This window comes from Physeter macrocephalus, chromosome 12, assembly GCF_002837175.3.
Source record: "Physeter macrocephalus isolate SW-GA chromosome 12, ASM283717v5, whole genome shotgun sequence".
In the NCBI taxonomy this organism is placed as follows: domain Eukaryota; kingdom Metazoa; phylum Chordata; class Mammalia; order Artiodactyla; family Physeteridae; genus Physeter; species Physeter macrocephalus.
In genome coordinates this window covers 56,078,627-56,103,384 of record NC_041225.1, presented here as the reverse complement: position 1 = coordinate 56,103,384, position 24,758 = coordinate 56,078,627, and the positions used below count along the sequence as shown (strand labels likewise).

Sequence of the window (24,758 nt, the reverse complement as noted above, 5' to 3'; positions counted from 1 at the left end):
TCTTTTAATTTTTCAGGAGGTCCTAGGTTATAAAATTGACCACCAGGTTTCTGTTTACATAGTAGCAGTATTAGAATACATTTCTGCAGACATTTTAAAGCTGGTGGGGAATTATGTGCGAAATATACGGCATTATGAAATTACAAAACAAGATATTAAAGTGGCAATGTGTGCTGATAAGGTAGGATACTGATCTATATGTTTTGTTCTTAAATTTTTATTCATGACTTACTGGGTGCTAACATACTACTCAGTCAGAATAAAATTGTATATTGTTTGTTAGGGCATACTTTTAGTAATCTTATGGCAAGAACTCCAGATATCACTTTATGTAAATAAAGTATTATATATATAGTATTAAAATGTGTTTAAGTATGTCATGTAGCTTTTCTTTTTATGTGTTGCTGCATGTAGGGTTAATAACTAATAATCTCTTATTGGTGAATTTCTTAAATTTTTATTTAGATTGGAAGACTTAGAAGATTATGGATTTACTTGAAAAGAATATTTGAAAATGTAAAAATACTGGGTTGGTCAAAAAGTTCATTCGTAAGATGGCTCTAGTAGCGCTTAGTTGTCTTTAACTTCATTCGAAACAGTTTTGTTAGATTGTATTGTGACAGCTGTCATTTCAGTGTGCATTAAAAAAAACTTATCAAAATTGGTGAATTTTTGTGTAGCCATTTTAATATTGAAGATGTAAGAAAAACAACATTTTCGGCATATTATGCTGTATTTCAAGAAAGGTGAAAATGCAGCTGAAACACAAAGATTTGTGCAGTGTATGGAGAAGGTTCTGTGACTGATTGAACATGTCAAAAGTGGTTTGGGAAATTTCGAGCTAGAGATTTCTCTCTGGACGATGCTCCGCGGTTGGGTAGACCATTTGAAGTTGATAGCGATCATATGGAGACATTGAATGAGAACAATCAACGTTATACCATGCGGGAGACAGCCGACATACTCAGAATATCCAAATTAAGCATTGAAAATCATTTGCACCAGCTTGGTTATGTTAATCGCTTTGATGTTTGGGTTCCACATAAGTTAAGTGAAAAAAATCCTTCTTGACCATATTTCCGCCTGCAGTTGTCTGCTGAAACGTAATTAAAACATTCCATTTTTAAAACAAATTGTGACGGGTGATGAAAAGTGGATACTGTACAACAATGTGGAATGGAAGAGATCGTGGGGCAAGTGAAATGAACCACCACCAACCACACCAAAGGCCGGTCTTCATCCACAGAAGGTGATGTTGTGTATATGGTGGGATTGGAAGGGAGTCCTCTATTATGAGCTCCTTCCGGAATACCAAACGATTAATTCCAATAAGTACTACTCCCAACTAGACCAACTGAAAGCAGCACTCAATGAAAAGCGTCCAGAATTAGTCAACAGAAAATGCATAATCTTCTATCACAATACCACAAGACCACATGTTTCTTTGATGACCAGGCAAAAACTGTTACAGCTTGGCTGGGAAGTTCTGATTCATCCGCCGTATTCACCAGACATTCACCTTCGGATTTCCATTTATTTCGGTCTTTACAAAATTCTCTGAATGGAAAACATTTCAATTCCCTGGATGACTATAAAAGGCACCTGGAACAGTTCTCTGCTCAAAAAGCTAAAAAGTTTTGGGAAGGTGGAATTATGAAGTTGCCTGAAAAATGGCAGAAGGTAGTGGAACAAAATGGGTGAATACGTTGTTCAATAAATTTCTCGGTGAAAATGAAAAATGTATCTTTTATTTTTACTTAAAAACGAAGGAACTTTTTGGCCAACCCAGTACTAAACTCTTGAGAGTTTAATTTCATTGCCTAGCTTTCTTTAAATACTACTTGTATGGTTTTATTATGATTATGTTAAGAGCAAACATTTATTGAAAGTTAAGCATATATGCAACTTATCTCATTTGGTCCTTGTGATATCTCTCTAAGGTAGATGCTCTTATCTACATTTTATAAAAGGGAAACTGAAGTTCAGAGAGATAAAGAAATTGGTCTAGAATTTTCTGAGAAGTTTCAAAGCCTAGACATGAACTGCAGATCTGAGTCTAAGTCATTGCACTGTACTGCCTCGGTAATTTTATTTAATAAAAATGAGTTTTCATAAAAGAAAATATTTTCTGATGAAGTGTCTCACTCCCTTTTTTCCAACTATTATTGATTCGGAATATTCTTTCTGATTGCCGAATCCACTTAAATATATTTTAGTATATTTGTTCTTTCAGAATGTGAAAATCACCTCATCTGAAGGATTTCAAATGTTTTAATTTTTTAATGAATGAGTATTTGATTTTAAAATATTTTTCAATGAATATAAAATATTTGATACTTTTAAATGAATTGATAAAATATTTCTGAGTATGTAGTACGTGCTCACACAGAGAAGAGATGCAAAAGAAATATAGAACGAGACTGTAGATTTGATGAAAGGGTACTTATATTTGTGAAACAAGCAGAAAGTAATACAAGATAAAATATTTTATTGTGTTATAGGGATAATGATGTCGAAGTTCACAGGAGGGAAAAGATAAGGTTTAGTAAGAGTAGTAATAGTAGACTTCTTGGAAAATAAAACAGGACTTATTTTGATCAATCACCAAAAAATGTAGGAATTATTCAAATATGAATTATGTGAGGCCCTGGAATGAAGTGGTGATGTCAAGGTTATGCAACAGAGGAAACTAAGAGAGAAATCCAAGACAAGATTTGGAAACAAATTAGAAGTAATACACAGTTAACAAGGGAGACCAACAGACAGACAGATACTTGTATTGACAGAGAACTTGGAAGAGGCAGTTTGTGATACCTGATGTAGAATTTTGTCTTAGAGAAGCTGTGGAGGGGGAAATGACATTATATCCAAGAAGAGGTAATTGTGTGTCTGCTTATTATCATTTAAGAACTGTATTCAAATAATAGCTTAGGGTGCTTAACTTCAAGTTGGACTACAGATTCATATTTTATTATACTTTTTTCTATCTGACTGTAGGTATTGATGGATATGTTTCATCAAGATGTAGAAGATATAAATATATTATCTTTAACTGATGAAGAGCCTTCCACCTCAGGAGAGCAAACTTATTATGATTTGGTAAAAGCATTTATGGCAGAAATTCGACAATACATAAGGGAACTTAATTTAATTATAAAAGTTTTTAGAGAGCCCTTTGTCTCCAATTCAAAATTGTTTTCAGCTAATGTAAGTATCATTGATTAAATGTATATCATTGCATGTGTTGTTAATTTTACATGACCACTCAAATTTGAATTTGTACAGTTCATGATTGCTAATTGGTCCATTTTTTTAAAGTAGTGGGATTTAATTTATCATGACTGTGATCAAAAATAAAGTTGCTACAACAGTTTTGATAAATTAAACATCAGAAATTAAAAGACAAAATCTAAACTAGACTGATTGTGTAAGTACAGATGAATTCACAGACTCTTCCATGTACTCCAAAGAATAAAACCTCTTGTTTAGGTGGAAGATTTGTATGTTTTATTTGACTCATTTGCATCGTTGAACCAACACTTCATCAGGGCTGCCTATATTTTTGATGCCATACTTGGCAATGGGGATTCAAAGATGAATAAAAAACTGTTTCTTCTGTCAAGTTTAGTCCAGTCAAGACAAGAAATGTAAACTTTAAATTAAATTGCAATACAATGTGGTAATTACCATAAACAGAAGTATGACAGTAGTATTTTGGGGAGCTCAAAGGAAGGTGCCAATAACTGAAAATTGGAGAAGGGACTACTGATCTTACGGTAATAATTAAACCAACCTGATTGGGTCCTGGAGAAATGCTAAATGAGAACAGTTGAGATTGTCTAAGGGAGTTGCATTCTAGTAATTTCTAGAACTGTAGCTACATAGTCACAGGTGACTGATGGAAAAGTGGTGCTCACAACAGAGGCTGAGACTGGTATTCACTCACTGTTATGGCAATGAGCAGACATTAAAAAATAAAGGAGTAGATTTTGAGTTGCACAAATCTGTAAATATAGTAAAAAACCATTGAATTGTTCACTTTAGGATGAATTACATGGTATGTAAATTATATTTTAATAAAGTTGTTTAAAAACAGAAAGTGGTAAAGAATAGGCAAAGATTTCTTAGGACACAAAAATCAAGAACCATAAAAGTAAAAATTAATGAATTAGACTTCATTAAAATGAAAAAAACTTTTGCTCTTTGAAAAGCATTGTCAGAAATATAAAAATGTAAGCCACAGATTGTAGGAACCTGTTTGAATTACATATATCTAACAAAGGGTTTGTATTCAGCATATATAAAGAACTTTTGCAGTTCTCAATAATAAGAAAAACAGCCTGATATTTTAGGTGGGCAAAAAATTTGAACACTTTATAAAAGAAGGTATATCAATGACCAGAAAGCACATCAAAAGATGCTCAACATTAATAGTCATAAGGAAAATGCAAATTAAGACCATAATGAGACACTACTACACACTCATTAGAAAAGCTAAAATTAAAAAGACTGACAATACTGAATGTTGAAAAGAATGTGGAACAACTGCTTTTGGGAATGTAAAATTCCCACATTGCTTGTGAGAATGTAATCTGGTATAAATATTTAGGAAAAGAATTTGGTAATTTCATATAATATTAACCATAAGCTAGCCATACAACCTAGCAATTCCACTACAAAATCACAGTTGGGTAAAACATCCATTCAAAGTTCAAAATAGACCAGTGGATTTTAATGTACAAAATTTATATAGTTTCAGATTCTACGTTGCAACTAACCTTTAAGAAGCTACCATTTATTGACTTGTATAATATCATAAAAAGATATTCACTCCATATATGTGAAATTTCCAGAATAGGCAAATCCATAGAGATAGAAAGTGGATTAGTAGTTGCCAGAGACTGGGGATGGGTGTGTAGGGGAGGAATGGAGAGGGCTACTACTGGATACAGCCTTTCTTTTTGAGGTGATGAAGATGTTCTAGAATTTGATGGTAGTGACGATTGAACAGGCTGTGAATATGTGAAAGCACACTTTAAAAGGGTGGATTTTATGGTACGTGACATATCTCAGTCAAGAAACTATGCAGAAAAAGAAAAGGGTATCCACAGTTATTTGAATAGACTCCTCCCTTTTCCAACTACATGTCTTTGTAAAGCTAGATTTTCTTCATATGCTTTAACCAAAGCAACGTATCACAACAGATTGAATGCAGAAATATACATGAAAAGCCAGCTATCTTCTATTAAACTAGGTGTTAGAGATTTGCAAAAATGTAAAACAGTGCCATTCTCCCCACTAAGATTTTTGGTTGTTCTAGAAAAATATACTTTTCTTTTTTTTTTTTTTTTTTTTTTTTTTTTTTGTGGTATGCGGGCCTCCCTCTGCTGCGGCCTCTCCCATTGCGGAGCACAGGCTCCGGACGCGCAGGCCCAGCGGCCATGGCCCACGGGCCCAGCCGCTCCGCGGCATGTGGGATCCTCCCAGACCGGGGCGCGAACCCGGCTCCCCTGCATCGGCAGGCGGACGCGCAACCACTGCGCCACCCGGGAAGCCCTACTTTTCTTAAAAGAACTCTTTATTGTTATTTTTAAATGAGTTAAATGTTTTATAATTTTCTTGGTTTTAATTTCTAATATAGTAAATGTTGATAGTAAATAATTTCTAATATAGTAAGCAAAAGCCCTTTGGAGTTTTCAATAATTTTTAAGAGTGTGAAGGAGTCCTGAGAACAAAAAGTTTGAGAACCAGTGACCTAGAGAAATGTATTTTGCAAACTATACTTCATTGCCAAAGGAATTCTTTGTCTTTTACTTATATTTGTAAGTTGTTAAAATTTCTCACTGTATCTGCCATGTTAAATTTCATGATTATAAAATGACTTATTGGCTCAAAATTTGTTTTATTATACAACCTAACTGAATTAATGTGTTTTTCATCCCAACAGGATGTAGAAAATATATTTAGTCGTATAGTGGATATACATGAACTTAGTGTAAAGTTACTGGGCCATATAGAAGATACTGTAGAAATGACAGATGAAGGCAGTCCCCATCCATTAGTAGGAAGTTGCTTTGAAGACTTAGCAGAGGTAAGTAATTATACACCAAAAATGTCTGCATCTAGAAGGCCTGACATTTGAATTAAAATTGGAATCTGAATTCTTGTTTCCAGCTAACATAGATATTAACTGCTGACTACACAACTATATTGCCTCTTCCTCAAAGGGTCATTGTCAACATTTGTTTCCATTATATCACAAAACTTAGAAAAAGTAGCTTCTCATCATTATAAAAAACAGATCCCACAGCTGACACTTAATTGGCTATCTTATCAATGAAGAGGCCACAGAACTTGGACCGGAGGTCAAACTACTTGTGTTCCAGTCTAAAATCTGCTACTTAGTAGTTGTATGTGTCCGTGGGCCATGTACTTCACACCTCTAAACCTCTCTATCTATATTTGTAAAAGAAAGATAACAATAGGACTCAGGATTTTTTGAAAGTTAAATAAAATAACTTTCTTGAAATACTTAGCTAACCAGCTTCATACAGCTACTCAGTATATGGTAACTGTGCATAATTATTTAGAATAGGAGGGATGAAGTGAATAGAAAAATCAAGTCCAGGACCTAGATGATTCAGATATCATAGGGTTCAAAAATGGTAACCTTCTCCTTGATATTTCAAGTGCTAAAATATTGAGTTAGCCCTTATAAGTTAGCATTGATAGTCATTCTGAAATTTCTAGCTCTTGCTTTGTTCTCATTCCAAAATCAACTATATCTTTTATTATAACTCAGGGTCGAGTTTGTAAAACAAAAAATTTAAGACTTTCAGGCAAAATAATACGCTAAGTTTAAGCTTCACTACAGCCCCTCAGTGTTGCTTCAAACATACAGAAGTCATAAAGTATAAAAAGAAAAGGAATATACATAACTAGACTCAAAAACAAGGATGTTCTTCAGCAAGAGGGAAAGTTGTACTCAGAGGAAAGTTGAGGAATACAAGAACTAATAATGCTGAGAAATGTAGTAGTAAATTTTATAAGCTACTGAATTTTTTTTTATAAATTTATTTATCTTATTTATTTATTTTTGGCTGCGTTGGGTCTTCATTGCTGCGCGTAGGCTTTCTCCTAGTTGCGGAGAGCGGGAGCTACTCTTCGTTGCGGTGCACAGGCTTCTCATTGTGGTGGCTTCTCTTGTTGCAGAGCATGGGCTCTAGGTGCGTGGGCTTCAGTAGTTGTGGTGCACAGGCTTAGTAGTTGTGGCTTGCGGGCTCTAGAGCGCAGGCTCAGTAGTTGTGGTGCACAGGCTTAGTTGCTCTGTGACATTTGGGATCTTCCTGGACCAGGGCTCGAACTCGTGTCTCCGGCATTGGCAGGCGGATTCTTAACTGCTGTGCTCCCAGGAAGCCCAAGCTACTGAATATTTTAAAAACCAAACTTTTTTTTTTTAATTTAAAAGAGAAGGTAAACTAAACTTCTCAGCACATAAAATGGGCTTGTATTCAGAAGATAAGAAAAACTGAACAACTGTAAACTCTCTTTAAAATTTAGACAAATTTATAGATAATAACAAACTATATTTGATTTTAAAACATTTAGGAAAATCACCAAAACAATAGAAATACTACCTATATCTTACAATGTACAAGAACTGTAGGAACACTTTTTAATCTTTTCCACTGATAATAGGAAAGAATAATGAAGTAAAGAAAAACAGTGATAATGAAAACAAACTACAGTCATCCCTTGGTATCCATGGGGGATTGGTGCCAGAAATCCCCTCTCCAACATCAAAATCTGTGGATGCTCAAGTAACCTCATTTAAAATGGCATAGTACAGTTGGCCTTCTGTATCAGCAGATGTGGAACCCACAGATACAGAGGGCTGACTGTAATATGATACAAATAAATCCAACTACATTATACTACTATGTTAGTAACTCAGTATATGTAAACTGATGAAACTCGCCTATTTAAAGAAAGTACTTATGTTTTATCTTTAAAAGTCCATTTTTTGCAGCTTGTAGAGACACACCCAAAACAGAACCACAGAAATATTTAAAGGGATTGAAAAGTCAACATATGAAAACAAATAAAGGGAAGCTAGTATATAAATATCAATTGTTATAATTAGGAAAAGTAAGCTTGGTGGGGAGGATATTAGAGTAGAGAGGAACACTACCTAAATAGGAAAAGGGACAATGTCATGAAGATAATAACAGTCATGAATGTATGTGTACCTGATTATAAAGCCTCAAAATATAAGAAATAGAAACTGACAGAATTACGAGAAATGGAAAAAAATTTACTATTATGATAGGAAATTGTAGCGCATCTCTATCACAAACAGAAAAAAGATTAAGGCTATAGAAGTTAAAATAAGAAAATGAACAGGTTTGATTATGTATATATGGATGATTCTAGATTCATTTCAAGATACCAGTTATATTTACAAAAATTGGTTACAGTATTAGATAAAAAAGGAAGTCTCAAATATTACATAATAGCATACAAACCATCTTTTCTGACTATATGAAATTAGAAATCACAATAAAAAGTTTTTAAAATACTAGGAAATCTTAAAAATGAATTTCTAAATATCTCATGGATTAAAGAGGCAGTGACAATGAAAATTACAAAATACTTGAAATTGAGCAGAAGTGAAAGTACTATATACAAACCCTGTAAGATGCAACTAAAGCAATGCATAAAGAAAAACTTACAGTTTTAGACATATATTTTAAAAAGTAGATATAACTAAAAATAAATGAGTAAAGGTTTCAATCCAAGAAACAGGAAAGATAAGGTAAATTTGAGAGATGATAATAATAGAAACAACATAAAGGAAGTAATAGAAGAACAGAATTAATGAACTAGAAAGCACACAACAGATAGAACAAAACCTCTAATAATGTTGATCAAGGAAGAAAAAAGGAAAAGCATAAATATTAGGAAGAAAAAGTTATAACTACAGATTGCAACTTTTTAAATCAGGAATGCTGAGATCCATTTGAAAATTTTTGAGAACTGGGATGGAGTGGTTAACTTTTTAAAAAATATAAAATAGGAAAATTGACTTAAGAAATAGATATCCTAATTAACTTAAAAACCATTAAAAATTGAATAATCAAATCTATGTTTCAACAAATGACATGAGGCATACAATAAGTGTTAGGAGTTTTACCAGTCTTCAAGAAACAGTTAATCTTACTCTTTTGAAAATTGTCCCCTGCTCTATTCAGTTTAGAAATAGCACCATAAGGTATTCAGAAGTAAACCCAATAAACATATGCAAGATTTTTGTTAAGAAAACCAAAAAATATATTCATAAGGAATATAAAAAATAGGGACACAAAGGGCAACTCAGTTTTTTAGGATTATATATCAATACATATATTATCAAAACTGGATAAGAGTAATACAAGAAAAAAATATGAACCACTTTCACATACTGACACAACTGGTAAAATTAATCAGTTTATAATCTAAATAAAAACTGTGGCCAGTATGATATATCTTAGGAAGTTTACTCTTAAGTGGTTTGAAATTTTTAAAAAGTTAATGTAATATTTCACATTAACATTAAAATCTCAACAAATAAGAAAAAGCATAGAAAAACATTCATTCAGGAATTTCTTTAAAATGTTGAGCAAAGTAGGAATAGAAGGGACCTTTCTTAATCTAATAAAGGATATCTATCAAAAACCTATAAAAGATATATTTAATGACTAAGCTGTAGGAGAATGCCACTCACTACTTCTTTTCAGGACTCTAATAGAGATACTAGCCAAAAGACAGAAAAAGAATAGAAAAGACAAAATTGTCCTATTTGTAGTCAACATAATTGTCTACACAGCAAATCCAAGAAAATGTATATAGTGTTGTAACTATTAGGCAAGTTCAGTATAGTTGCTAGATAAAAGACCAACATAAAAATTGCTAGCATTACTATACTCAGTTCCAACCAAGTGAATGTATAATATTAAAGGAAAAAGGCTCCATTCTCTCTAGAAACAAAACTATAAGGTATTCAGAAATAAACCCAATAAACATATATATGCAAGACTTTTGTTAAGAAAATCATAAGATAATGATATTCATAAGGAAAATCTGAATAAATGGAAATACCATGTTCATGGAAAGAGTCAATATTGTATTGATGCAGTTGACCCCAGATAATCTATAAATCAGCAAGCTGATCGTAAAATTCATGTGGAAGAATGAAGGGACAAAAATAACAATTTTGAGGAAGAACAAGTTGAGGGGACTTGTCCTATCAGATTGTAAGATTTATTACAAGCCACAGTATTAGTAGATATAGACAATTAGTGGAACAGAATAGAGCACCCTGAAAAAAATACACATACACACGATATGTGACAGAGATTACATTTTAATCAGTAGAGAAATAACTAATTAATAAATGATGCTGGGTCAAAACTGGTTTTTCATGTGGAAAGAAAATATTCCTTCCTTAGCTCACATCATACAGGAAAAATTCTCAGTAGTTTAAATAAAATCTAAAAATGAAAAGCAAAACTTTAGAAGTTCAGAAGAAAATACAGGAGAATATATTTATCACTTTGAAGTAGGAAGGGTTTCTTAAAGAACACATAGAAAGTACAAACCATAAAAGAAGAGATAAAAATTTTTAAACTTTTGTTCACACACACACACACACAAAAACATAAAGTTATGAGAAGCACAAAAGAATGAAATTGAACTCCTTACCTCACACCATATATAAACACAAGTTCAAAATGGATCAGAGACTTAATGTAAGAACTAAAATTATCAAACTCTTAGGAGAAAGCATGGCTAAGTCTTCATGACCTTGACTTTGCAAAGGATTCTTAAATATTACACCAAAAGCATGAGTGAGAAAAGAAAAAAAATACATAATTTAGACTTAAAATATAAAACTTTTGTGCTTCAAAGAGTACCATCAAAAGTGAAAGGACAGGGCTTCCCTGGTGGCTCAGTGGTTGAGAGTCTGCCTGCCGATGCAGGGGACGCGGGTTCGTGCCCTGGTCCAGGAAGATCCCGCATGCCGCGGAGTGGCTGGGCCCACTGAGCCTGTGCGTCCGAAGCCTGTGCTCCACAATGGGAGAAGCCACAGCAGTGAGAGGCCCGCATACCGCAAAAAAAAAAAAAAAAAAAAAAGAAAGGTGGAAAGGACAGCATATAGGATGGGAGAAGATATTTGCAAATCATATGTCTGATGATATCTGATATATTCAGTGTATATAAAGAACTCTTACAAAAAAGACAACTCAGTTTTTAAATGGTCAAAGGATTTGATTGGAATTTCTCCAAAGAATATATAAAAATGGGCAACAAGCACATGAAAAGATGTTTAGCATTATTAGTCATAAGTAAAATGCAAATCAAAACCATTATGAAATACCACTTCACACTCACTAAGATGGCTAGAATTAAATTTTTAAAATGAAAGGAAAATACCAAGTGTTGGAGAGGATGTGGAGAAATTAGAACCTTCAAACTTTGCTGGTGGGAATGTAAATAAAATGGTACAATTGCTATGGAAAACAGTTCTTCAAAAACTTAAAGAATTACTGTATGATCCAGCAATTCCAAAAGGTTGCATACTGTGTAATTCCTTTTATATGACTTTCTTGAAATGAAAAAACTATTGAGATGCAGAATAGATCAGTGGTTGCTGGGGGCTAAAGAGGCTATGATGGGAAGGAGGAAGGTGTGACTATAAAAGGGTGGCAACAAGAGCCATCCTTGTGGTGATGGAAATATTTTATACTTTACTACATCAATGTCAATGGCCAGGTTGTGATATTGCACTATATTGTACTATTGTAAGAGGCTACCACTGGGGAAAACTGGATAGTGTGCAGACAGACAGAATCTTTCCATATTATTTCTTACAACTACATGTGAATCTAAATTATCTCAGAGTAAAAAATTTACCTAAAAAACGATATATTTATACAGTGGAATATTATACAGAGTTTGAAATAAATGAACTGTAAAGAACTATATGAATCAAATTGGATAAATCATTAAAACAACTTTGAATATAAAAACCAAATTGCAGAAGAATTTATTGTTATTATGTACATTACAATATTTATATAAAATTTGAAAACATTGCCTTGTTTCTTGATACGTATGTAATTATGATATAAAAATATACTTGGAAATAATAAAATTCAAATTCAGGATAGTGATTTCCTCTGGGAATTAGCAGGAGAGGAAATTAGCTTCTGAAAGGGAGCCCAGGAGGATCAATTACATCTTTTATTGTTTTATTTCTTTAAAAAAAAAAAAGGTGAAGTGTTATAAAATGTTGAGCTTTTTTTGAGCTAGATGGTGAATATGGTTGTTAAACTGTTTTCTGTACTTTTCTGTATGTTTAGAATAGTGTTAATACACAGTTGTGTGTATCAGTAATTAAATTTAAAAATGAATCTTATAAGTATTGCATTTAACCAGTAAACTGATCATAATATCATCTATTAATTTATACGAGGATTCTTAGAAATGCTTGCCAATTCTACAAATTTATCCTTAAGAATAAAACTACGTACTAAGAGCTTGGATTTCCAGTTAGTTGTCAATTTTTTTTCTCTCTTGAAATTAGCTATTTTAGAATAATAATACTAGATACCATTTATTCACTGCTTATTATGTGCATACGCTATTGCAAGCACTTTGCGTGTATCTCATTTAATTCCTAAAACAACTCCTTGAAGTAGATATCATCTACATTTTCCAATGAGGAAACTTGGCTTAGAGAGAGTAAATGTTGATAGTTTGTCAGAGGTCACACAGCTAGTAAGTAGTACAATCAGAAGTGGAATCTGGGTCTCTCTGATGCTAGAGTCATGCTTTTAAGCCACTACACTGTCTGTATAGTCTTTACTTTATATGTGTAATTGTCATAAAAATTCTATAATAAATTAGAGTTTATTGAAAGGGGAGGAGGACAAACATTACCTGCTCTATATATAAGTTCATGAATTCAAGAGACCCAAGATATAAGCATCCAATCACATTTTTATTCCTCTCTCCCATCCAGTCTATTCATAACCTGACTCCCTCCTGCTGTTATTGTTGAAAACCTACTATCCATTCCTGTAAGATCTGCAATGGACTGCAATTTCCATTGTTATATTATTACAGCAATTTTCAGTTGAGAAGACAGTTGAAGGAATTGAAATGGCTCAAGGAATTTAGGATGACTTGGAACTTTATATCCCATATTGCATTTCACAGAGAACAGAACTGGGGTCTTCTGATTTCTGATCTTGTGTTGTTATTATTGAATCTTTCCTTAAAGAAAACAGTCTGAGAAACAACATTAAGGGTAATTTTAAAATAAACATTTGTTCTGTCATTCACTCCTAACTTCATTCTTCTGCAGTCCTCCACTAGATGTCCTCTTCCTCTTTCTAGAATTACCCTTCATAGAAATGAGCTCTTGCTAGAATCTATGACACCATCTTCACAATAGTTTGGGGTTTTTGGCTTTTTATTTTTACCTGGAATAGAGCACAGGATGGCGGAGGGTAGAAATCCTACCTTCTGATAAAATCACAATACCTACTCTTTTTTTCCTCAGGAATCATCAAAACCAGTAGATTCTAACCTTTAGAATTGTTTAGTTTATTAATGATTGATGATGGTAAAATTTTTTGGCAATTTGGATTAAATTTTTATTTAATTGTTTTGTGAAAAATGTGCCAATGAATTTTAGGTGATATAAACAATTACCTCTGGCTTGCAGAATGTGTAAGTAAGTCTATGAACAAGAAATAACCATGAGAAAATCAATGTCTGGCACCAATATTCTAAATGTTTATACTTTACCTGGTTGTGGATATCTATGTTCTTTATTATTCAGGCTACACTTAGTTTTCCAGATCTAAAAATGCCCCCATTCTTTTGAGTATATTTGTTGATAATACTCTACTAGAACCCTTTCATGAGAGGTGTCATAACATGTAAGAATCCCATTACTCATCAGAAAGAATTGATTTACTTTAATTGAGAATATTAGGTTTATTCTGTTAAAATTAATAGCAATGTAATTTTGTTTAGAGGCTTTAAAAGAAATATATAATTGTGCAGGCATAGGTGTGCCCATAATTTAATCTTTTTGTGTTTATGGTGGTAGGTCATTTATACTTTACCTTGGAGAAAGATTATTTATGTTTTGCCTTCTTTATTTTCTAAGGAACTGGCATTTGATCCATATGAATCATATGCTCGAGATATTTTACGACCTGGTTTTCATGATCGTTTCCTTAGTCAGTTATCAAAGCCTGGAGCGGCACTCTATTTGCAGGTATAGTAGTTTTTAGATCAAGGTATATGATGTCTGAAAAGTAAACTTAAAAATTAAATCACTTTGTTTTCTAGTCAATAGGCGAAGGTTTCAAAGAAGCTGTTCAGTATGTTTTACCCAGGCTACTTCTAGCCCCTGTTTACCACTGTCTACATTACTTTGAACTTCTGAAGGTAAGAAAACTTTCTTCTACTTATAAAATATTCAGGTGTGTTACAGTTTTTTACCAGTTCATTTGTGAATCATTATGTGAGCGCTCCTGAACATGTCTGTATCTATTTTCTTTTTCTAGTTAAGAAGCAAATGTAAATGAATCTACAGAAGAGTGGCATATTTTCTCCAGTTTCAATAGTGAATTTTAAAGCAACCATCAGATATTTTTATCTTGTGCCCTTACTTTTTGTTTACATGGTTGAATGTTTGGAAACAACCTTGTATTTATGCATCCAAGTCTCCATTTTGGGACCTCAGCAGATTCAGGGACTTAGAATAAGGAACCAGTGTGGGGATAATGCCAAAGTAATGGAGAAGATTAATCACCTAATTTTCGTAGCTTAAGTTTGTAACTGTGTCTATAAAACTGCTTACTGTTACTTTAGAAGCAGTGGACTATAGTAATCCTAGTAAAAATTTCCCATTTGATTAAAATACTCAATTTAAAAAGCACCAAAAAAGAAAAGGTTGTGCTTTTTTTCCCTCTTTTCCTATTATGCACTGAAATTAACTAGGGAAAAGGGAACCTTAGTCTGTATAAATTATAATTCAATAGTGTAGCTCCAGGTGATTTACTTTTAAATATCTTATGTATCTAATGATGTCTGCTTTGGATTATGGATAATATGTCCTAAAAAAAATCAAATTTTTTTCAAAAATTTTAAATAATGAATGAGATAATAAAGATATTCTATTTAATGAACTAACCCCATAAATACAAAATAAGACATGCATTAATACTATTATTATTTCTTTAGTTTTTAAAAGAATGTTTTATTAAAGAAAAATTCTATTTAATATCATGATTTTGTTATGAAGCATGTATTATTAGAAATCAGATTTATGGTTTGCAGGAGTACATGAAGGCTCTCTATAATGAATCAATGAACGAATAGAAAGCCTGAATTTAGTAAACTGGAGGAACTCAGATTCTTACATTTTCCTTCCATTTTCCCAGGTCTCTCTACATTATAGTAATTTGGAGTTCAGTTAGATTTGTTAAGTAGGAATGTTTGAAGTAGGAAAGGACTAAGGAAGTTAAAGGACTTGGTCACCAGGCAGAATTATGGAGCTCTTAGCTCTCTGTTCTAGGCTGCAAACAGAATACCATTTATGGTCTTCGGTAATACAGGATGATTATTTTAAGAGGATAATCAAGAGGAAGCATTTGGTGTGTAAAATCATTCTTTATAAAAATTCATTATGACAAATCATAACCTCAGAATGGGACATTTGCAAACAAGTTTATTATATAGATCCCTTCCTCATAATGGAATCTGTAATAATGAGATTTTTACCTGAGACTACAATGAAATTCTGGTGGATTAAAGGCCATATGAAACCTTGAAGCAGTCATTAATTAATAAGTAAGGACAAGAAGATTTGATGAAGTTTCAGAAGACTATAAAACTTAACCATCTTAATAGTATAAGAGAAATTAATTATATACTCCCCAAAGTATAGGCAATTAAATTTTTAAAAATTATAAGTTATGGTAATATAACTTTTTAAAATTAAATTAATTCATTTATTTTTGGCTGCGTTAGGTCTTCATTGCTGTGCACAGGCTTTCTCTAGTTGTGGCGAGCGGGGGCTACTCTTTGTTGCCGTGTGCAGGCTTCTCATTGCGGTGGCTCCTCTTGTTTCAGAGCATGGGCTCTAGGCGCGTGGGCTTCAGTAGTTGCAGCACATGGGCTCAGTAGTTGTGTCTCATGGGCTCTAGAGTGCAGGCTCAGTAATTGTGGCGCTCAAGCTTAGTTGCCCCACAGCATGTGGGATCTTCCCAGACCAGGGCTCGAACCTGAGTCCCCTGCATTGGCAGGCGGATTCTTAACTACTGCACCACCAGGGAAGTCCCCCCAATTTTTATTTTATAAATCTTAATAGTATAAGAGAAATTAATTATATACTCCCCAAAGTATAGGCAATTAAATTTTTAAAAATTATAAGTTATGGTAATATAACTTTTTAAAATTAAATTAATTCATTTATTTTTGGCTGCGTTAGGTCTTCATTGCTGTGCACAGGCTTTCTCTAGTTGTGGCGAGCGGGGGCTACTCTTTGTTGCCGTGTGCAGGCTTCTCATTGCGGTGGCTCCTCTTGTTTCAGAGCATGGGCTCTAGGCGCGTGGGCTTCAGTAGTTGCAGCACATGGGCTCAGTAGTTGTGTCTCATGGGCTCTAGAGTGCAGGCTCAGTAATTGTGGCGCTCAAGCTTAGTTGCCCCACAGCATGTGGGATCTTCCCAGACCAGGGCTCGAACCTGAGTCCCCTGCATTGGCAGGCGGATTCTTAACTACTGCACCACCAGGGAAGTCCCCCCAATTTTTATTTTATAATTGCATCAATCAGCAATTTAAAAGATTTCTACTGGTAAGCACATGTATTCCTAGTTCATATTACTGCCTAAATTTCATTGCAAAATTAACAGTATATTGAGCAGGAAACTTTGCCCAATTAATTCCACCAATTGTCATCCCTCCTTTTTATTCTGCATTCCCTCAGCACTAATGTACTGTTTTTATTTATTATCTTTAATTTGTATTTGTTGGTATGTTGCTTAAATAGTTTTACTGAGTAGTATTTCAAAGTGTATTCTATAGAATGCTAGTCCCATAAGATACTCTAAATTAAAAGTTTGGGGGAAGGAATTCCCTGGCGGTCCAGCGGTTAGGACTCCATGCTCTCACTGCTGAGGGCCTGGCTTCAATCCCTGGCCAGGGAGCTAAGATCCTACAAGCCATGCAGTGCAGCCAAAAAGAAAAAAATGTTTGGGAGAAATGTTCAGTGGTCAGATACGTTTGGGGAACACTATATCCTTAATTATACTCCTAGAAATTTTCAGTGTACATTAGAATATTAAAGGCTTTGTGAAATTGTGCAATAAAGCAATCTAAAGCAATTAATGCCAAATTAATTAGACCATGGAACCCTTTGAAACTGTAATGTATTTCTGGAGGTTACTTTGGGAACCTATCATAGAATTCCTCCATCAGAAGAACTGAAAGACCTTCTAACACTTAATGGTCTAAGATTTTTTCCAGTAACGTGATTCTCACTAACTCTAAATTTTTTTCTTCTGGGTATTGTCATAACTTCAAGTGCCAGTGTGGACTAGGTGATTCTGGACTCAACAATGATTAAATAAAATCAGCTCAATTGGAAGCAGCAAAATGCTAAGACATCAATGACAATTGGAAACTAACCATAATTTATCTATGGCATGGAGTGGCTTTTGAAAGACTAGATAGGACTCTGATTTTTTTTTTCTGACTCTAGCCTGGTAGCCTACTAGCTGAGTAGCCTGTAACAAGTCACCTCACCTTTTGAGCTCTGGTTTTCTTATCTGTGAAATGCTCTTATCTCACTGGGTTGTTCTGTCAACCAAGAGAACGTATGTAAAAGTACTTCATATGCAGTAAAAAATATAAATACTGAGTATTGTCATTGCTAGAAAATTTTCTTCTTGTCTTGCAGGTATCTTAAACTAACATTTTACTACCTTCACCTTTCACCACTTCCCCACTTCTCCTGCCTGCCCAAATTTGTATTCCATTTCTTTGTTGATCAGCTCAGATCCCTTCACCAGAAGCCTCAGTACCATCTTTGATTCGTCTCAGTCCCTTATTAGCAGAGCATCATGATTTGATTCCAGAAATGATTCTGGAATCCAGTCTATTCTCCCATTCCACTGACACTGCCTTAGTCCAGACCCTCAGCATGTCTTTCCTGGGTTACTGTAGCAGTTTCCTATATGGTCTTTGGAACTCCCAGTTTGAAAAGTGCAGTTGGTGCCCTGTGAAGTGGGACACAAAGTCTAAATTCTTTAGCCCCTCTCCAGCCTTGTCTCTCAATACTTGATGTTACTTACCTTATGCTTTAGCCATAAAAAATTTCCGAGCAGCTCTGGATATGTCAAATCTGTTCAGGATTCCATATCTTTCTTTTTTTCTATTTTCCTGGAATTTCTCTTCTATTTCTACCTTCCCCTTTCATCTGAAAAATTCCTGCTTGTCAAAGAGTTTGTTCAAATGTTGGCTCTCCATCAAGTTTCCCTTGGTTTCCTAGGCTGATCCTTTGACTAAGCTCCTTTATTCTCTTCGTATCTCTTTATAGAACATGTCCCATTTTTACTGTCTACCTTGTCATTAGACTGTATACTCCATAAAGAATGGAACTGAGCCCTATGTATCTTTGAATTCTCATGCCTAGTAGTGTTTGGCACTTAGACATTCCATAAATGCTTGTTAAAAAATGAATAGCAAAGGGGCTTCCCTGGTGGTGCAGTGGTTGAGAGTCCTCCTGCCAATGCAGGGGACACGGGTTCGTGCCCCAGTCCAGGAAGATCCCACATGCCACGGAGCGGCTGGGCCTGTGAGCCATGGCCGCTGAGCCTGCGTGTCCAGAGCCTGTGCTCCGCAACGGGAGAGGCCACAACAGTGAGAGGCCCGCGTACCGCAAAAAAAAAAAAATGAATAGGAAAAAAAATAAAGTAAGTTTTCCTTACAATTCCTATAAATGTTTTATATTTGTAGGAATAGTTTAACTGTAAATATAATTACATATATGTATATAATTACATATATATTACATATATATACATATTATGTATATAATTACATTTACTTTGGAAACTTAGAATGCCTTCAACTTCACAAATTGAGAAAATAAAAGTTTAGTTATTAATGGTATGACTTTAATGCCACTGAAACTGGAAAAAAGAAATACTTCCCCCCCCTTCCCCGCCCCCACCAGCAAGTTAGTTTGCAGTCAAGCCTTTGGAACCTTTGATTTTTTTCACATTAAAGTTAATTTTTCTGAAGTTAAAAAAAAAAAACAAAAAAACTTCCTTTGTGTCCTTTTGAAAACCTCATTGTTCCAGTAATGTGATTTTCCTATGTGAAGTTTAATTTGCTTTATTAAACCAATTTAGAGTTGTTTCTTGGGGCTAAGTAAATATGTTGACCAGTATTTTGAAGGTTACCAAATCAGTACATTGTTCAGTTCAGCAAAAATGTTAACTTTTTCTTTGTTCTTTAGATATATTATTTTATCCTCTTACCGTATACTCAGACAAATGTTAGAAAAAAATCATCCAGGGTGATTTTGTGCCAATCAGTTCCCTAGAAAATTACCTGTTCTCTTTCCAATATGCTGGGTACATATAACCTAGGGGAAAGTAAGTCTCCCTCATTTTAAAAAATCAGGTTCAAATCTGTATTGTTATTTGTGCATTAGTGTGTTAGTTTCCGAGGGCTGCTAGAGCAAAGCACCACAGACTGAGTGGCTTAAAAACAACAGAAATTAATTCTTTCACAGTTCTGGAGACAAAAAGTCCAAAATTAGGGTGTTGGCAGGGCCATACTCTTTATAAAATCTCTAGGGAAGAATCCTTACTGCCTTTTCTTGGCTTCTGCTGTATCCCAGCAATCCTTGGCATCCCTTGGCTTATAAATGCTTTCATTTCAATCTTTGCCTCCATCTTCACATCACTTTCTTCATATCTTCACATTCTTCTCTGTTACCTCTGCATCCAAATCTCTTTCTTTTCTCATAAAATGCCAAGTCTAGGACCCACTCTAATCCAGTGTGACCTCATCTCAACTTGATTATATCTGCAAAGACCCAATTTTCTTTTTTAAAAAAAATTTATTAAATTTATTTATTTTTGGCTGTGTTGGGTCTTCGTTGCTGCGCATGGGCTTTCTCCAGTTGCAGCGAGTGGGGGCTACTCTTTGTTGTGGTGCGCGGGCTTCTCATTGCGGTGGCTTCTCTTGTTGCGGTGCACGGGCTCTAGGTACGTGGGCTTCAGTAGTTGTGGCACATGGGCTCAGTAGTTGTGGCTCGCGGGCTGTAGAGCACAGGCTCAGTAGTTGTGGTGCATGGGCTTAGTTGCTCCGCGGTATGTGGGATCCTCCCGGACCAGGGCTCGAACCCGTGTCCCCTGCATTGGCAGGCAGACTCTTAACCACTGCGCCACCAGGGAAACCCAAGACCCAATTTTCAAATAAAATTATGTTCACAGGTACCATGTGTAGAACTTTTTTGGGGAACACAATTCAACCCATTACAGTTAGTTTTTGGTATACTATAAAAATTAAATTCAATTTGGTTTTCTGATTCTCCAGTGTATATTGGCTTTCTTAAACCCATAAAAATATATTTTTTGCATGGGCCAATTAATCATTTCCTCCTGATCTTAGATTTTAACATTTAATTTCAGTCCAGCAAAAATCTAGTGAAAAGCCAACAATGGCAGTATTTTTCAAATAGGTGGATTATAAGCAGCTAAAAACTCATGGGAATTCAAAATTACTAACAATCTTCTGAATAAGACTAAATGTACATAACTGAGGTTGGGGTTATCGTGTATGCTTTCCCTTAAATGAAAAAATAATAGAAAATTTAACACTTAAAACCTCCATACCTTTCTTAGGTTTCATTGATAATGCAAGTAGGAGATTAGGAAAATAATTGAGAGAAACATGTCCAGGTTTAATTTTAACACATCACAACAACCCTCTGTTTTTAGGTAAGATTAAATTAAGAACCAATGGAATAGTAAATATTTTAGTGGATGTTAATTCGTTATAACAGTGCAGTGCTTGTCTTGATCACAAGCTTTACTTTAGAAAATAAGAGACATTAAAAACTTTAATCTGAATGTTCATATGGTTAGACACTTGATATATGTTAAAATTTAACATTAAATTTTCTAGTATTCCTAGATTTTTGTGTACTGACTGACTTGAAGAATAGTCCTTAACATTTCCCCTTAGCATCCTAAATATTGCCAAAATTGTAGCCCCAAATGCTTAAGTACAGAACTGTGGGAAAGGGTTACAGATAAGAACTTAGAACTGAATGGTGCAGTGAGTGGGAAACTTAGGCTCAAGAACTGAGAAATGTTAAAAGTAGGAAACATTTTTCCTTCCAGAGTAGTTTTTTTTTTTCAGTATATAAAACAAATTGGAAAAGGCAAATATAAATTGTGCTACATCATTCACTTTAAACACCCACTAATGGCCTTCACATAGTGCACCAGAAACTCTTTGTAAAGAAACATGCTCTGCAGACCCCTACTACAGGTATCTTGTATGCATTTGTTAATAGCTTTAGTTTGTTGCTTTTTTAGTTTGGGAGCAGGACAAGAATCAAACATCTTCTACTCTAGATAATGTTTTATCTACTTTTTGCATGTTCTGCATCTGGTTTAATTGCTGTATCCTTCAGACCATTTTTTTATACTGCCCATGAGCTGATGCTTAATACCAGCAATAAGAGGAGATTTAGAAAACATAGTTTCTCTCTGAGTATCATAAAAATAAGTCCAGAAGAAGTCTGTCTAGCTTCCATTCCTTTGAACTAGCTTTCTAAATTTAGAAATTCTTTTCCAGAAACCATGGGCTCAAAGCAGTGAGCTAAGTGGTATCATATCTGACCACAGATGTTGAATGCCTAAAGTTAAACATAGAATAGTATAATTCAGGAGCCATTATAAACAAATAGCTGACTAATATATTACTCCAGCTTTAAAATTTTAAATCAACTAAACTGCTGTGAGAAACATTCATAGTTTTGGTGATTCTTTTTCCTCTGATAAGAAAAGAGAGATGGTTTTGAAAGGTATTTTATTCCATAAATGAGATTATCCTAACATTTTTTTAGGGTTGATTTCCTGTTTAAAGTTTCAAACTCATTTCATCTTTCAGATTTTAACTTGCTTTTACATTACTGCATTTTCTGCCATTTTTCTCTCATTTCCTCTTTCTGGAACTCCAATTACATGTATGTAGAACTACTTTATGTTGTCCCACAGATCTCTGAGACTGTTCATTTTTCTTAAATCTTTGTTCTTCAGAGTGGTAATTTCTATTGATCTGTCAATAGAATTGTTAGTTACTATACTTACTCTAGAATTTCCATTTGGATTTTGTTTTATAGTTTCCAGAGACTCCCTATCTGTCCAGTCAATAAGACAATGTTTTCCTTTTATTTTTTTGAATATGATCACAGAAGCTACTTTGAAGTCTTTCCCAAAACCCCCCATCTGGGCCGCTTGGAGTCAGTTTCTATTAACTGGGTTTTTTTCCTCGAATATGGGTCACATTTTCCCAGTATTTTTGCTAGTTAACAACTCTGGACTCTGTTGTGTTCAGGATTTCTGGGGTTCCCTTTGTGGGTTTTTGTTTTTGTTTTGTTTTGGATTGTTGGGTTTTTACTCTAGTAGTAGACAGTTAACTTTTCTGGACTCAACTGCAAATTTGTCTCTTCTGTGTTGTGCAGCAGCTAATATCTCTGTATCACTTTTTAGGATTTCCATACGCTGCTTTTTTAGCTTGACTCTTTCCTGCCTTCCTTACACATGTATGATTTGACAGACTAAATGTCTGGGCAGAGATAGTGTTCAAATTTGGGCACAGTCTCTGGTTCCCTTACACCTGGAGATTCCCCCTTAATTTCCAGCCACTCTGCCAGCCTCAGGCTCTATTCCCTGGCACCTTAAACCAGTAAGTCTTCAGCTTTCTGCTCTCTGAGCTATGTACAGTTGGGGAATACACTCAGTTTAAAAAAAGCAGAACTTATCCATTATAGCTCTGTCTTTCAAGAGTAGATTCCTCTTTGGTCTCTGCCTACTTTTTTGCTGGACTCCCTGGGGTCTTTTCATGCATGCAGAGTTTAGGAGTCAGCCAGGCATCTGGGGAGAGTTTATTCTCAGATTTTGTGTCTCAGCCTTTCTTCAATTCATTCACTTCCAGATTTCCCCCTTCAGTTTCCTTTTAAATTCCGCTCTCTTTCATCTCTAGTCTGTAAAGCTCCTCTTCTTCTCTCCTTCTTCCTCACTGTCATCATGGGAGGTTGGAGAAAGCCCTAATCCCACAAGTGTACACTTTCTAGTTGCAGCTTTTCAAGAGCAATTATTTCTGGCTTATGCTTTCTTTCAGATGTTTTCCAGTGCCTATAAATATTTTTAATCTCTTGTTTAGACTGAATAATTGTTATCTACAGAGGGTTCTCAAGACTTCTTCACTTCACCACCATTACTGGAAGTTCTTGCATTTTTATAGCTCTTCTTCAGTATTTGTTATGGCTTTGCTGTCTGTAACAATAGGAAGGGGGTACAGTGAAGGACTGCAACTCATATTCCACAAGTAGGCAAGAGAGCTGCTAATGTTAGAAAATGTATTCTAATAGATTTAAAGATACGAGTAGCTGTATCCTGTTTAAAATACAGTTTGAATATTGAGCATGTTTAAAAATCGGTTGCATTGATTATTTTTTAATTGCTTTACTTGTTCTTAGATCATCCTTTATCTTTTTCCTCACCTAGATGACATGCTTGAGCTTAAAATATTCCCATACAGAAACAGTACACAAATTTAATCCAATTAGCAGGAACTCTAAAAACTTTTTACAATTATCTAGGATTGTTGCAATCTGAAAACATAATAGTGATACTTAGAAACATATTTCCCTGTTTTACTTTTTTTGCTGTGTTATGACTTCTTCATCAAATAAACATTGTGGTATTCAATTTTTTTTTCCCTTTTTTAGCTGGAAATTCACCAAACTCTTTTTCTTTAAAAAGCTAAAAATAAAAATAAATTTGGCCTTACTGTAAAAAAGTGATTCTAAGTCACAATGAAAGGAGCTTGGTAACGTTATTCACCAGCATTTTGGCCTTTCAGTTATAGTGCAGTTTCTTTCTTCTTGTTTTTTTCTTTCTTTTTTTAAGGTGTAAGATCTTTTCTTTCATTAAGTGCTTCTCTATTTTAAAAAGTTTTCAGGGACTTCCCTGGTGGTCCAGTGGTTAAGACTTTGCCTTCCATTGCCGGGGGTGTGGGTTCGATCCCTGGTCAGGGAGCTAAGATCCCACATGCCTCAAAGCCAAAAAAACAAAACAAAACAGAAGCAATACTATAACAAATTCAATAAAGACTTTTAAAAATGGTCCATATTAAAAAAAAATCTTAAAAAAATAAAAGTTTTCAGAATTTCTAATACTCTAATATTTAACTGGTAATTAATAGATAATAGTAAATAATACTTTTATCATTATCTGTCTCTATCATTCTTTTTTTTCCGTAAATTTATTTATTATTTTATTTTTGGCTGCATTGGGTCTTCGTTGCCGTGTGTGGGCTTTCTCTAGTTGCGGCGAGCGGGGGCCTACTCTTCATTGAGGTGCACGGGCTTCTCACTGCGGTGGCTTCT

General features: G+C 34.4%; 1 protein-coding gene across 2 annotated transcripts in view; it reads left to right on the top strand.

Moving 5' to 3' along the window:
- Nucleotides 1–24,758, top strand: part of SOS1 (SOS Ras/Rac guanine nucleotide exchange factor 1) — a 153,568-nt gene that overhangs the window by 82,072 nt on the left and 46,738 nt on the right. For both annotated transcript variants that reach the window (XM_024118564.3, XM_028497117.2), the window contains 5 exons: nucleotides 17–181; nucleotides 2,998–3,207; nucleotides 5,948–6,091; nucleotides 14,222–14,332; nucleotides 14,407–14,505. In XM_024118564.3, coding sequence (XP_023974332.1) covers nucleotides 17–181; nucleotides 2,998–3,207; nucleotides 5,948–6,091; nucleotides 14,222–14,332; nucleotides 14,407–14,505 — 729 coding nt within the window. The remainder of the gene's footprint in view (nucleotides 1–16; nucleotides 182–2,997; nucleotides 3,208–5,947; nucleotides 6,092–14,221; nucleotides 14,333–14,406; nucleotides 14,506–24,758) is intronic.